Source organism: Ceratosolen solmsi, unplaced genomic scaffold (assembly GCF_000503995.2).
Source record: "Ceratosolen solmsi marchali unplaced genomic scaffold, CerSol_1.0 scaffold1, whole genome shotgun sequence".
In the NCBI taxonomy this organism is placed as follows: Eukaryota; Metazoa; Arthropoda; class Insecta; order Hymenoptera; family Agaonidae; genus Ceratosolen; species Ceratosolen solmsi.
The window spans coordinates 3,493,406-3,508,320 of record NW_011948415.1 but is presented as its reverse complement, the minus strand read 5'-3'; the positions used below and the strand labels follow the sequence as shown (position 1 = coordinate 3,508,320).

The 14,915-nt window shown below is 49.8% G+C and overlaps 1 protein-coding gene across 1 annotated transcript in view; it reads right to left on the bottom strand.

Annotated features, from left to right (window-relative positions):
• Nucleotides 1-14,915, bottom strand: part of Glut4EF (Glucose transporter 4 enhancer factor) — a 91,673-nt gene that overhangs the window by 27,884 nt on the left and 48,874 nt on the right. Inside the window, exons 4-6 of the mRNA XM_011507638.1 lie at nt 11,780-11,964; nt 10,650-10,972; nt 6,731-6,805 (exon numbers count right to left, since the gene is read on the bottom strand). Coding sequence (XP_011505940.1) covers nt 6,731-6,805; nt 10,650-10,972; nt 11,780-11,964 — 583 coding nt within the window. The remainder of the gene's footprint in view (nt 1-6,730; nt 6,806-10,649; nt 10,973-11,779; nt 11,965-14,915) is intronic.

Genomic DNA, 14,915 nt, shown 5'->3' with positions numbered 1-14,915 from the left:
CGTAGATAGATAGATAGATAGATAGATAGATAGATAGATAGATAGATAGATAGATAGATAGATAGATAGATAGATAGATAGAGAGAGAGAGAGAGAGAGAGAGAGAGAGAGAGAGATGGCAGAAGGTCGCGCGGCTCTTTGCGTTACGCATGCGGCGGCGACACGGTGTCACGGTCGCGTCTACTACGTCACAGAGCTCGCGATAAAACAACAGAAATTTACAACGAGTGCCGAGAGGCTTATTGTTGTTTGCAGCTTCTGCACATCGTTTAGCTACTCTAGTTTAACGACGCCGACACTCCTTCTGTCGACGAGCATCATCGGGTCGACATATCAACCAACACAACCCTGCCTCTTTCTCTTCCGGCTTTTATTCTCTACGTTGTCTGTAGCAAAAGTAAGCTGCTACATCAGCAGCAGTAGCAGCAGCAGCAGTCGCCATGGCCAGATTTATACGGTCCTTGCACCCCGAACGCGAGTATTTTCGTTATGCTCTTGAATGCGGGAGATCGAAATGGATATTTTTCTTGCCGATAATACATACGTACCGGTGAAGTTTATTAATATCGATATTAAAAATACTCGCGAGCGAAACAACAATTTTATTTTAGACATGTCGCAAATTACGTAAGTTGCGCTTGCTCGCGATTAAGTGGCAGGCAATGATTACTTTAACGTACGACTCGTCGTCGCCTCGCTTAATAAATTCAATGGGCGCATGCCATTCGAGCGATTAATTCATTTACATTTCTAATATTTTATTTCGCATAACGAGGGATCACCTGGCGCATCGATTCGAGGTCTACGATTACTAGTGCACTTGGGGCGATGCGACGAGCATCATCAGGATCATCTTCTCGGCCCCGCCGGTGCACGAACACCTACGCACATACGAGCAGCGAATTCAGTGGCCAAGGCCGAAATCCGCTGACCTCATCTTTGCGTAACCCACTCCTCCCTTACTCGCTATCTCTCTCTCTCTCTCTCTCTCTCTCTCTCTGTCTCTCTCGCGCGCGCACGCGCGTTCTGGCTCACTCGGGTGCTGCATCAGGCGCAACGCATTACGCGCGTATTCCGTACGATTCAGATCGGATCCTGACCTATCTAACTCGCCGTGCCGTTTCGCCTCCATAACCCCCTCCCCTTGCCCTTCTGCGCCTAGTGATGTACTTCGAACCTACTGCCCTCCTACTTCTCGCCCGCTTACGGTAGAGAGGGTGGAGAAGGAGGGATTCGCTCTTCTGGCCAAGCGGTGACGGGGAAAAAACCGAGGCGTGCGTTGACGATCAGCTGCCTACTCGCCAAATAAGGATTCGCGACACTGCCGGTTAAAACATCGCCTCGACGCCGCTCATCGGCAATCCAATGAAAAAATAAGTGAGCAGCTGCCCTGGCGAGGGGGTTCCGTGCATTCGCGACCTTTGCGCCGGCTATGCTCGTTTTGCCGGCCGGACTCATTGGGCGCCGCATCCCCCCACTTCATCCTCCTCCTCCTCCTCCCCTCCATTACGTAACTGGGTCTCTCGAGTGTTTACTTATAAAAGGCCCCCCGGCGGTCCAATTCGATCGAGAATCTCGAGGAGAAAGCGCGCAGCCACAGGCCACATCGACGAACCCAATTGTAACTTGTAACCGCGCAACACCATTTTAGCAATAGTTGGCCGATCGTTATGCCGCACGTTATGCCCGCGGAGGCAGGCGTTCCCATATGCGCCCTCCTCGGCGACCTCCTCGCGCATTTAAAATCGCCAGCTATTATCTTGATATCGTACGAGCGCGCTCCTATTACAAGCGAGCGAGTGCGCAATGTCAAGGTGAAGTGACGAAGGATGCGCGCGAGAAATCGCGAGCCGGATGCGATCGTCATGGGCTGGCAGCAGGCAATGTTACGTGGGCAGCGTAAAGGGTCGGACCAGGAAATGACGAAAACGTGTGCAGTCGTGGCAATGGCGGCGGCGGTGGCAGTAGCAGCAGCAGCAGCAGCAGCAGCAGCAGCAGCAGCAGCAGCAGCAGCAGCAGCAGCAGCAGCAGCAGCAGCAGCAGCAGCAGCAGCAGCAGCAGCAGCAGCAGCAGCAGCAGCAGCAGCAGCAGCAGGGGGGCCCCCGGGGGGGGGGGGTGTCGGCGGAGGCCGGCCTCGGTCGTGAGTCGCCGCAGCGCGCAACAATGAAGTCGATCAGCTGTTCGGCTTTTGTGCCGCGGCCTGTTGCCGGGCGGCGGCGCATCGGTGGCGGCCCGCACGCGCGCATTCGTTTTCCTCTCCCACTCGACCAGGCGTGCATTACGCAACGCACTTTTATTGCATAAGAAGTGCCGGTGACGAGGGGGCGACGAAATGAGGAGGTGGAAGAGGAGGAGACGAAGCGATCGGAGGGTAGCGGGACCGGGGAACTGGTCATAAAGCGTGTCACAACGCGTGCAGCGCATAACGCTTGAGAACGATACTGCAACAGCAGCAACAGCAGCAGTAGAAGCAGCAACAGTAGAGGTAGCAACAACAACAACAACAGCAGCAGCAGCAGCAGCAGCAGCAGCAGCAGAAGTAGAAACAGAAGCAGAAGTAGAAACAGCAACTGCAGCAGCGGTAGACATCTGCTTCGGTTCATTTTTAATCGCTGGCCAGATACTAATTTATTGGCCCGGCGTTGGAAAAATTTGTGCCTCGCTCACTGCAGGCGGCCTTGATCTTCTTCTCCGACGAGACTCGAATTTATTATTTTCCCAAGACAGCTTCGATCTTTCCAGTCTGTCTCCAGCCCCCGCCCCCGCCCCCGCCGTCATCGCACTCTCGCTCGTTTATCGAGACGGTGGCAGTTCTATCATCCCGATCCAAAGCGCTTATACTTTTCCTTTTCCTATTATATTTCTTCTTCTTTTCTTTTTGCTATTATTTTCTTTACGCAAACGCGAGCATTTCATAACACTGCACGCTTTTATTCATCGCGATCAACAGTAAGACGATCCTACCCGCAGGCGCCGGCGGCCGCATCGCTCAGTACGGTGGCGCCACCCTATTATTTTTAACGAAAAATCAGCAAGAGTCGAAGCTTGCGACCGAGCAAAGCTAGAATTTAATAAAATCTAGTCCGCTACCTTGACGCGAGCGAGAGGCAAAAACGATCGATTTTTCACGCTCGAATCACGTGATAAAAATAACTCGTAATTAAAGATTGCGCACGAAACTGCGCAGTACTTATATGCACTCGGACTGGCGTATAATGTCGGCCGATCGAACTTAGCTGCGGGCGCTTCAAAGGCCAATCAATTCAATTAAAAAAGTCATCCTCCTGTCGTTACGTCCCTCGGTCCCGCGCGCTCTCGCGCCCACGCGCTCTCGCACTCTCGGATTTTCGCATTTTTCGCAATGTCATCGCCTCGAGTGACGGACACGCCGGGATTTTGAAGCGCGACGTATAAAAACGACTGGATTCTCCGAATTTTGCTTGTCCAGACTTCATTGACTCTTGACGTAGCAACAAATCCATTGCTAAAGGAAGTTTTACGAGTACGTCGAGGATGATCTTCCAAGGACACGCGAGTGCTGCAAGCGTGGCTACGTAAACGATAACGCGTAACGATGGGGGGAAAAAAACATGGGACGAATAATTGGGGGATAAAGTATTGAGATAATCGACGCGACGCCTGAGCCTCTCCACTAAATCGTGGTGGCGGCGATAAATATTCTTCCCAGTCCGTCGCCTCAGCAGTATTAATAAGATAGGTGATTAAGCGTGTACGCGTGCCGAAAGCGTAATAACGTGATTAGTCGTATTACTCGCGGAAGGAAGTAAGGGAGCACGTACGCGCGTGCGAATTATATCTGCGATTCTTGAAAAATCGAAATAATGAAAGCGAAAGATTTTTCCATAAGATCGCGCATTAAGATAGAGAGTGCGCGTCGCGATGGACTTTCTCGGATATGGCATAGAACGAAATAAGTCATGGGGGTTCGGTGGAATGGAAAAGTAGCCTAGACAATGGGAACGAGAGGCTTTTCCATTCGCGGGAGAAATTGCGCTAAGAATGCGGATGTGAGAAAGGAGTCATTGTTTGCTTCCGGGTCGATTGGTCGATAGGAGCTTTTCAGTCTCCAAATGCACCCAAGCTCGCGCACGCACATGCCCAGGCATACTCACACACCCTCCCCAACACCTATAGCGAACGAACCAACTAATTATGCAGTTAGTCACTTTTATTTTCAAATTTGCAGGCTTAGCTCGAAATAGTTGTAAGCGTTGTCGGCAATATTTTTAGACGCTAGTAGCACCGTACTAGTTGCAAATTGCAATTTCGCGTTCCTTAAGGTTATACACATCGATTTTTGTTTTCAAAGCATTATTACCGATACTTTACGCCAATTTCATGACGTTAATGTTTCGGCGATGCAGTAAAATAAAAGATTACGTACAAAGCGCAAGCTTTTACGATATTCCCAGTATAAATTCTAATTCGCCGATTTAGCGATAGCGTATGAAAAGGAAGACAGAATAAGATTAAATGCAATTCGTGCATCTTTATAAAAACATAAGGCTAATAAAACGTCGCTCGGACATTTCAAAGCAAAGCAATAATACTCATTACACATGATCGTGACTCAAATAAAAGCTGGATTATGTCCAACGCCGCTTCGATAAAATGGAAAAACGAAATGTAAAAATATTTATTGCAACGTAAGAGGCAGTTACGTCGTGATGCATACATAAAACTGAAGCCAAGGCACTTCGCGACGAGCGCGCCAACCGAAGGGAATGAAAGAAGCGCGGGGAGGAGACGAGCCAAGGCCGATGCCGGCTCGCCCTCATGGCGGCTCGGCTAATGCTGGAGATACGAGCCGGCGACCGGGACCGCCGGCTCCTCGGTGATCTAACGTCGCCGGCCGGTAGCTGGACGGCCAACTGAAGTGGCCGAATCAACTGAACCCGCGAGCCGCTCGGCCGTCGCAACGTTAAACGAGCTGCAACGTCGCGCTCGTGCAGCGCTTCTCGGGCGGGTCGCGGCTCGCGGACCGCGCGTGCACTCAGGGCCGCGGTGACCTTAGACACCGGCCCCACCAGTGGCTGGCACTCGCGCGTCCTTCGTCGAGAGGCACGGGGCTGTGCGGCTGGGGGAGGGCCACGTGCCACCGCGCGACCACTGACGTGTCAGCCGTGGTGCAGCGGTACAGCAGCGATGCAACGCGCGTGCACGCGAGCCGCCCCCGCGGAAAACTTCGGGAGGCCCTTCGTAGCGTTGTCTCGAGGTCGCGTGGGCGACGTTGGGTGGGAGGGGGGATAATAGACATCATCCCTCTCTCCGGCCCGCCCACGTCACGGGAAGCCGGTGGCACGTGCCGAGATAGAAAAGCTGATGCACTCGGGACTCTCGCGGAACTCCCCGTCAGTTCGCGCTCTTAGGAGATGATGATAGTGCGACTCGCCAGGCCACGCCACCGCCTCCACGCTCACCCCGAGACTGTCTCGCTCGCTTACCTTCTTAATCACTTATATTCTCCCCCACCCCCGCATCCGGTCAGCGCGCGGATGCTTGGAAATTTTACGATCCATTTATTGATCAGGAAGTGGTGCTGGTTAAGGCGATAGCGAGTCTCTTTGTCCTCCTTCTTCTCCTCTTCCTTCTTTTTCCCCAATTCCTTGTCAAGCATCTCAAGCATCAACCGAGTCATGTTGAAAATTGGAAAAGTGCAGTATAGTCGTGCGATAATAATCAATGGATCCTTAATGGCATAGCACATATCGCAACGACTTTTATGCAAAATTGTGCGCGATAAGTGTGCAAGCTCGCGCGCGCGCGAATTCGACGGAGAGGCGAAGAGTGGGAGTGAGAGAGGTGTGGGGGAGAGATCGCGATCTCGACCTTGAATAACACGCGGAGCTTAATCTCGTTCGCGCGTAGGCACACATCGACGACTAGGAGTGGGCGCGCGTGCAGGTGCAATCCGTAGAGTTCGGATTTCGCGTGCGCGCGCAACCGCGGCGTATCCCCTTGGAGTCCACGTGCCCATGAGCACGGACATCTCTCGGAGATGCGTTTCTGTCATTGTCGGGCGAGTGCCTTTGTTTCGTAATGGCCACGCGCAGCGCCGATACCGGGTGTATGGAGGTACAAAATACCGGGGAGCGGCCGGTGTTGAGTAATGCTGGCTTCTGCGCACAACTCGCTCGCTGTCGCTGTCAGCGAGAGGAGAAAAATCCTCACCACTTTATTATCGCGGCAAATTAGCGCAGTGATAGTGCACTTTTACTCGGGCATGCTCTGCCCGGAGGCGGCATTATTATTATTATTATTATTATTATTATTATTATTATTATTATTATTCTTATTATTCTTATTATTATTCTTATTCTTATTATTATTCTTATTATTCTTATTATTATTATTATTATTCGTAATAATACCGCTTGCCGAGTACGCGGAAAAGTCGTCCCTGAGCTTCGAATCAATTAATTTATTCTCGGATATAATGTGCTGCTCGCGGATAACGATCCACTTCCGAGAACGGCCGAGAATTTTCACATTTTAGCGCGACATTGTTCGGAATTGTAAAAAATTTTCCACTTTAAGCATAGAGCAATATTGCCGAGGTACGAGCAAGTTCCTTCTCACTCAACAAACTCATTCTAATTGGTCGTAAATGCGGGGCAATTGATATTGCGTATCCACCTGTATTCCTAGTAGTACTATTCGCAGCTCAAAACTTAACCAATAAGATCGATAATTAATATGTAACACTTACGACTTCGTTATCAGAGCTCGAACCGGTGTTGGGACTGCTTCGGATGTAGTCGTCATTTTCCACTTTACATCGGATCTGAAATTGAGCAGACGGGAGCATTGACATTTGGGCAGTTTTCAAAATTCGAGGGGACTTATCGATCGGCTGAACGGGATAATTAATGAAGATGCCGAGAATACTATAAGTACTAAATCGATTCGTTACGTCTTTACAACTAATACATCATTGAGCTGCAATGATAGAGATAAAATAGTATATTTACTTGCATATTGTCTTCGTTACTGTGCACGCAAACTACATATTAGTGCTGCAGGCTACTTTTCTCTGTCTGTCTCTCTCTCACTCGCACACACACACACACACACACACTCTCTCTCTCTCTCTCTCTCTCTCTCGCTTTCTCTCTGTGTTTTTTCCTTACCCGAGCTCGAGACCGTCGTATTCAAGAATAATATCGATTTTCAGCTCAAAAAGCAAGACATTTTGCCAGAGTTGCAATGGTAATTTGCAAATTCTTGGAACTTGCTTGGACTAAGAAAATTTAGCCTTGCGCACTTTTACAAACTATAACAATAATATTTTCCACGCTTACAACTTTGATTCTCAATTCGGCCAAGAATAAGCTATTTTTTAATTTCCCTCTACGCATTCGGGACAGCGCGCAGTATATTTAGACGTTTAGAATAGATGCATCAAAAGCTCTATAGTAGCATCAGTATTTAGAAGACTTAAAAATATCTCGAAAAGTTTGCGAAAAGAGTCGGGTCGTCGTCGTCGTCGTCGTCGTCGTCGTCGTCGTCGTCGTCGTCGTCGTCGTCGTCGTCGTCGTCGTCGTCGTCGTCGTCGTCGTCGTCGTCGTCGTCGTCGTCGTCGTCGTCGTCGTCGTCGTCGTCGTCGTCGTCGTCGTCGTCGTCGTCGTCGTCGTCGTCGTCGTCGTCGTCGTCGTCGTCGTCGTCGTCGTCGTCGTCGTCGTTGTTATTGACACCGCTATCGTTGTCGTTGTTGACATCGTTATCCTTGTCGTCATTGTCGTTGTTGTCGAGAGGGATGATGGCGGGTTGGCGGTGGGACGTCAGGAGGGGATTCGAGGCAGTGAAGGAGCGCTGTCACGAAGGAAGGAAGTTGTCATAAGAATCGAGATTTTCGCGACGAACCTCGAAAAGAACCGAGGGTAGGCGGGAGTGCCCCGACCCTCCGCCCCCACCGGATTCCACGTCCGCCGGGAGCCGCGCGGCTCTATTTCAGGCGCGCGCGCGCGAGAGTCACAGGGCCATGTCCCGGCTAATTTTAGAGGCCCCGCGACTTACGAAATGTGGCTGCCTACGGCGGTCCGTACGAAAAGCCTCGGATGATCGGGAAATCGGATACGGGCCTCCCCGAGGGGACTCCCCTCTCCCTTCCCAAGGATGGAGCCCGGCCGGCGTCGAAGCGCGGCAACTCGATAGCCCCTCGGATGTACGCTAATTCGCTTCTCCCACCTCATTCCACCACCTACTTGGCGAAGCCCCTCCTGCTCTTCGCGCGACAAAGTAAAGACCGACGGCTCTCGTCCATCCTATTCACTTGCGCTTTTAATGGATTCTCCATTCGATTATCCCTTGACGTACGATTGGCGAAAGCGGCCGAATACGCGTCCGGAGCTTCCTATGTTGGGCGTCTAGGCACCGGTGCACCGCCGACTTTTTAATACGACCGGTCAGCTCTCCCATGCCAGACGACAAATCCAGGAGTCTGCATGCGATTCTCCCCCCCCCCCACCCCGCCCTCAACACGCAACCCCGCCGCCTTTTCGTCGAACACGATCCGCCGTGAGCCTGTCCCAAACGAATAAAACACAAATTTACACGAAGTAAATAGCGAGTGAAAGTGCCGCGCCTCGACGGTACATCGCCGCTTCACCCCACTACCATCACCCCACCCGTTTTAAATATGCGCGTATTCCAATGCATCGAGTGCCATCCATGCCATCCATGCCATCCTCGACGGCTCGTCGACTCGCGCCCGACCCGCCCCCCCCCCCCCCCGCCCTCAACACGCAACCCCGCCGCCTTTTCGTCGAACACGATCCGCCGTGAGCCTGTCCCAAACGAATAAAACACAAATTTACACGAAGTAAATAGCGAGTGAAAGTGCCGCGCCTCGACGGTACATCGCCGCTTCACCCCACTACCATCACCCCACCCGTTTTAAATATGCGCGTATTCCAATGCATCGAGTGCCATCCATGCCATCCATGCCATCCTCGACGGCTCGTCGACTCTAGCGGCACTGCAAAATCAAAACTGCCGATGAAAAGTTTATGAGACACCGCGATTTCATTACTTTCGGGATAAGCAACGTCATCGTTTAAAAGTTTCACCTACGAAAACGAAAGCGATCGATGCAAAATTCGAAGGAGGCCTCCGCGAGCTCGATTTCTCTCCTCCTCCCTGCCCCCCCCCCTTCCTTCACCAACCAATCCTCCTCGCCGCCCCGCTCCAATAGCTATGGAAAACAAATGTTGCTCTCTTATCGCGATTGGCCACATTTCAATTTTCTGTAAATTTACACATCAACGCTGCTCCATACATTTGCTTCTTGAAAGCATTTTCCGTACTTCTTTTGGCCCTCTCCTCCACCCTATTCCCAATCATCCACTTCCTTTGCCTCCTCATTATGCCACCCACGACAAAGAAAAATTCTCCTATGCATGTGAGTATATAAGCCGGTTTTCAATATCCATTTAAGGATTAAACGACATCGATAAAATGGATGCATTAGCGCGTACGCATTTTTGGAAGAGCGATCACGCGGAAGAGACGGAGCTCCAAGCAAACTGATTAACGCACAAAAAATCAGGTCTAATCCTACGAGCAGCAACTCAGTTGCAACGCCGATCTCCAACGCTGTCTCGCCTCCTCCCAGTCTTTCCAATCCAGTTTATGAGCGAGCGGCGATGTGGAAGGGGGCGTAAGGACGTAGGGGGAGGGTACGGAAGGAGGAGGAGGAGGAGGAGGAGGAGGAGGTCGCGCTAGACACGCGGACGTCGAAATTACGCGATGGTTCGTTGCGCTGGCGCGAGAAGTGAAATCGAAAAAGTGGGCGCGTCGAGTTACTGGAGCTAAGGAGAATAAAAAGTCGGGGGAAGGCAGGCGAACGCTTGCCGTCGTCAATACCTTTCTTACAATTTCTCTAATTTTTAACGCTCATTTATTTCAAGGAACTCTAATATTCACGCCAACGAGCGCACTTTTCAATGTAATTCTCGTAATTGGCGCTTGAATTATCGTTGCGTAATACGCCGCACCGCCAATTCACAAATCAAGAATGCGCAGCGCTATGACAAAAACGTGCATATCTTCGCAATCGGAGAGACGCTGTAGTGCATTTTATTGGCAGCGTGTAAAAATAATTATTGAATTTCTCAATTCCGTGTAAATATATAACACGCGTGTACGAACGCACGCGCGCACGCGCGCCTTTATATATATATATATATATATATATATATCCCTCCTCGTGGGAGTCTGAAAATAGGGTTACGATATTTTAGCTCGCGAAAACGTGGGATGACGTAGAAAGGTGAATAATGCAGTTGTATTTGTGCGCAGATTAACGATCGTCCGGCTAAAGTAAATTTCAGAGGTGGTATAATTTTCAAAAATGTAAATTTTTAAAACGTGCTAGCCGATCGACGAAGGAGATATTTATTTAGCGCTCGAGGCTTGCCGCGACTAACTTTAACAAGCGCTTATTCATGTCAGATTACATAAGGACGGGAGGTCCTGCTTAATTGTACGTAACTCGAAAAGCCGAGCTCGTCGCTATTAGGTAACGCGCTCGTCGTTGCCTCGTAGCGTTATTCGGCTGTTAGGATTACGTAAGGCCGAGAGACGGATGCGGGCCGGTGCATCCAGCGCCCCTGAAGTTCCAAGCTTACCTTTTTCTTGCGAGGTCGCTCGAGATCGAGGTCTGGGACGATACCCTCGTCGTAGGTAGTGAAGTTGGGGCTGCTGGATGAGGATCCCTGTGCGTGATGATACTGATAGTACCGCTGATTGTGCGCCGGATGTACCGTGGTCGAGGAGTTGTTGCTCGGCCAAAGGCCTGTGCTGCTCAGCGCCCCCTCGTCGCTCAGTGGCGGACTCGGGGTGCCGCTACGCCAAGACGCGCTGCTACTGCTGCTGTTGGAGGTGCCGCCGATACCGGGCGAGCCTACGACCACCCTATTGCTGACGCTGCTCACCTGGTCGTCCCAAGAACCTATCCCGGACAAACGTATGAGCTGCTGAATGAGCGCTGTCTGTGATCTCAGGTCCCAAGGATCTCGCCTTGGCCCCTCGCACTTCCCGATGACGATTGCGTCCGAGAGTGCGATGGGGCTAGGGCATCGTCGAGATCGGGTGCCCTACTCGAGGCTGATGATAATTGTTGCTGATGGGGTTAGGGTTCGGGGTATGTGTACGGGGGGTGGGTTTGGGGCGTGCCTTATCGCGTCTATTACGAATTTATCGTTTTCGATTTATCGATGTACCGCTGGTCGTTATCCAGATAGACGTTTCGCGATCCGTGACTCGTTTGTATCGATCGATTTGTGTATTTATTGTCGGACGAAATGTGCTAATTGTTTGATAAATAGACGGAAGCGCGTTAGTTTTTGATGGGTCATTTTTGTCAAGCGGCCAGCGGGAATTCCTCGAAAGCTGGGCAAGGCCGAGGTGACGAGTGTCAGCGCGCGGCAGGAAAGTGTAGAAGCCGAGGGATGCGGAACATTGGCATTCGTCGGGGACATAGGGAGCTTCTGACCTCTTTCCAAGGCGATAATTATCGGTCGAGGAGTCGATTCGACAGTCGTTGATACGAAAGTGGCTGGAAACGTAGACGGGCTTCGATCGACGCCTTAATTCGCGAGAATTCAATATATTAGGAGCGTCATTCGCGATTATCGAAAATTAGCGTCTGCTCCAGGGATTTAATCATGTCGTTATGCGTACCAAGGACGATTGCACCGCGATCGCGGCTTAAGTCACGTAGTTCCGACGGGGTGCGTGGATGGTTATGGCGGCTTACCGTAGAGTTGCTGGCAATGAATCGGTAGTGGATTCTTCGGGGGTGTCGAGAGTGACATGAGAACCATGGCGGCCGAGCACTCGTCCATGTAACTTTCGCGCTGGCCCGGCTGGTTTGTCCTCTCGTTCCAAGCACCATTCGAGCGCTCGGAGTCATTGCTCGAGCTGGGCCTTCGTTTCCGAGACCTGTCAATGAGAATGAACATTGATTATTTTCCTTTAATTTTGTTTTGAAAATCGTAGAGGCTCTCGGTAGTTATTAATGAAATCAGATAGAGAGACAGAGAGAGAGAGAGAGAGAGAGAGAGAGAGAGAGAGAGAGAGAGAGAACAGGATAACGAACGCAGATTGTTTATGTATGCATGAGGACGTGGTTGCCTTTGTTTTTTGTTCGAACGCTACGGCTGTCAATTTCCACAAATTGCACTTTCCAAGCCAATGGTTCGTTCGGTTTATTAGTGACTTCCATGGCTCGGAGGATCGATACCGTGAGTTATTCATTTCCAACGGTCTCCAACGAGGGCACACAACACACTGCTTAACCTGGTAAACTCGGTCGGATACCCATTGGTTCGTGGCACGGTAGAGCCAGCATCCAATGGGGTCTCCTCAACAAGTTAGTCTCAATGCTTTCAACTTTAGTCGAGGTCGGGAGGATGATGATAAGGAGATAATAATAAGGAGCCCAGATCGATAAAAGTATGTCGCCTTGACGAGTAAGGCGCATAATAGGTGAAAACGAAATTAAATTTAAAGTTTTAGGAAGGACTGAGGTTGTAGTAGACCTTCCTGTGTCCTACTTTCACCACTCTACGTGCATATTCATTACGATCTCTCTCCCTCCCTCCCTCCCTCCCTCCCGCCCTGCTACTCCGCAGTGCTGAGCGCGCTTGCTCGCTCGCTCGCCGGCACTTGAACGAAGAAAGGCGAGAAAAGGAAAGCCGCTAGTAAAATTAAAATGCACGAGCATATTTAAGTTCATACATCGAAACGATTGGACGTGTCGTCGCGCCTTTTTATAGTCATCTCCGGAATGACGGAGTGCGAGTATACGTATCGAGCGACACGCAACTCTCGGGCTTGCACGCGTGTGCGGATGTGTACGTATGTCCTAGGAGGAGAATTCGCGCAAGCCGGTTACGCGTACCGCCGAGGTCGCAAATTATGTCGATTATTCCAGGAAAGCATTAAGACCCCGGTGCAGCTCGTAAAGTTTTGAATTTTCCGCGAAGCCTAAACTATCTTTATCCGCGTTACACGTTTCGTTCTCTCTTCCCTCTCGCGCTGCCCCCTCCCCCTCCCCCAACCCCCGCAACACTCGCTCAAACACTCACTCTATGTCTCTCTCTCTCTCTCTCTCTCTCTGTCTCTGTCTCTCTGTCTCTGTCTCTCTCTCGCTTTTTTAAGACGCTACATCGAATACGAAACTGTGCCAAGAGTCTATTGAAAGTTTTTTCAAACCGACAAACTAGTTCAGCGATATTTTTACATAAAAGCGATAAGTTACAAGCCAATTTAACGACAACAATTACGTTTTAGGTCGACTGCGCGTACTTTTATGGAATTAATTGCGTGCGGTTATTTTGAAAGGATTAATATTCGTAATTCAATTGTTCGCATAATGCGTAATGGCTCGCTCATTCGGCCGACGCTTTCAAATGGCCTCCTGCGAATTCAACGGCTCGACAACGAATTATTCCCCTGTACAATACGCGCGATATCCCCCTCCCCTACCTACTCTGTTCTTTGCAAAAAATAACCATATATATATATATATATATATATATATATATAAGGACTGATGGGTGCTCGTTTTGACATTACGAGAAGTAAGCTACAACTTGTTTTGCGAAGCAAAGCATATGGTAGAGAGCGCGAAGGCAACGATTGCTGCACTCACTTTATAATATATTTATGCAAGTGAGAGATGTATTATGCCAAGAGCGTTTCATAAGTTTAGGATGGCAAAATAATGATGCAACGTTGTTATTTTCACATGTACAAGCAAGTATTACAATAGCAATGTAACCAGACGCGAGCTAAACAGTTGATTGTAATAAACGAAGAAGCGATTAATTTCAAATTAGATGATCAGACGTCGAGTAAAATAATCGATAAGAGCCAACAGTCGAGTCAAACGACTGCTTTTCCTACTATTTACAGCCAATCACTTATTTAATTTCAATTAATTTTACTATCCCGCCTCCGATGCCAAGTATCACGCGCTCAGATAATTATCATATTATTTTTATGCATAAGTATACGTATCTCGTGGGTTTACACTCATACACTCTGCCGCTCAAATGTACACAGTGTGGAGAGAAAACACATCTAAAGACTCGATCATTACCGATCATAAATATCGAGTAATAAGGAAAAACTGGACTTTCTCCCAATCGAAGCTTGTAACGCTACAAATATACGACACTTGCCTTAACGGCGAGAATACAATTGCCTTTGTCTCCAAGTTCATAAATTTTAAAATCTTTCGAAATTTTTATTCGTCACTAAGGTAGAATGTTAAAGATGACCTTGCGGTAACTTGACAACAACAGCGCTTATATATAAGCCAACCTTGTCAGTATACGTGCATTTTTGTTTTTTTTTTCTTTTTTGTAGCCTCTCGTATCTCTGGAAAAGTAACGGTAAACCATCTGTGTCGTCGTTCCCCGATCGAATCCCAGTGAACGCGACCAAGCACAAGAGGTCAGCAAGCTCGAACTTGCACGACTCTCTATGCGTATTTTCTCTTGCTTAAAGTAAAGCCAGAACGTTTAGCCTATTGGAACGAGCGCTAGCCTTTTATTTACACAACTGGCCAGCTGAAACCCCAGTTCCAAGCAACGCTAATGAAAGCTAATGGAAGATAGGGGATGCTCGAGGAGAAGCCATCGCACCTTTGATATTTGAACAAGATAGCGGCGACTCACCCGTTAGAATCCCGGTCGTTTAACAACGGGAACGCAAGCTCGTAAGATCAGCTCCTCACGCACGCACGCACGTGATCTCCCTGTCGGCCAACCAACTCAATCAAACCGTATCCGTCCTACGAATCCCTACCCTTCGACAACGCGCGCCGGCACGCATACACACACGCACACACCCTTACGTCCCCACCCCCCCCCCCCCCACCACCG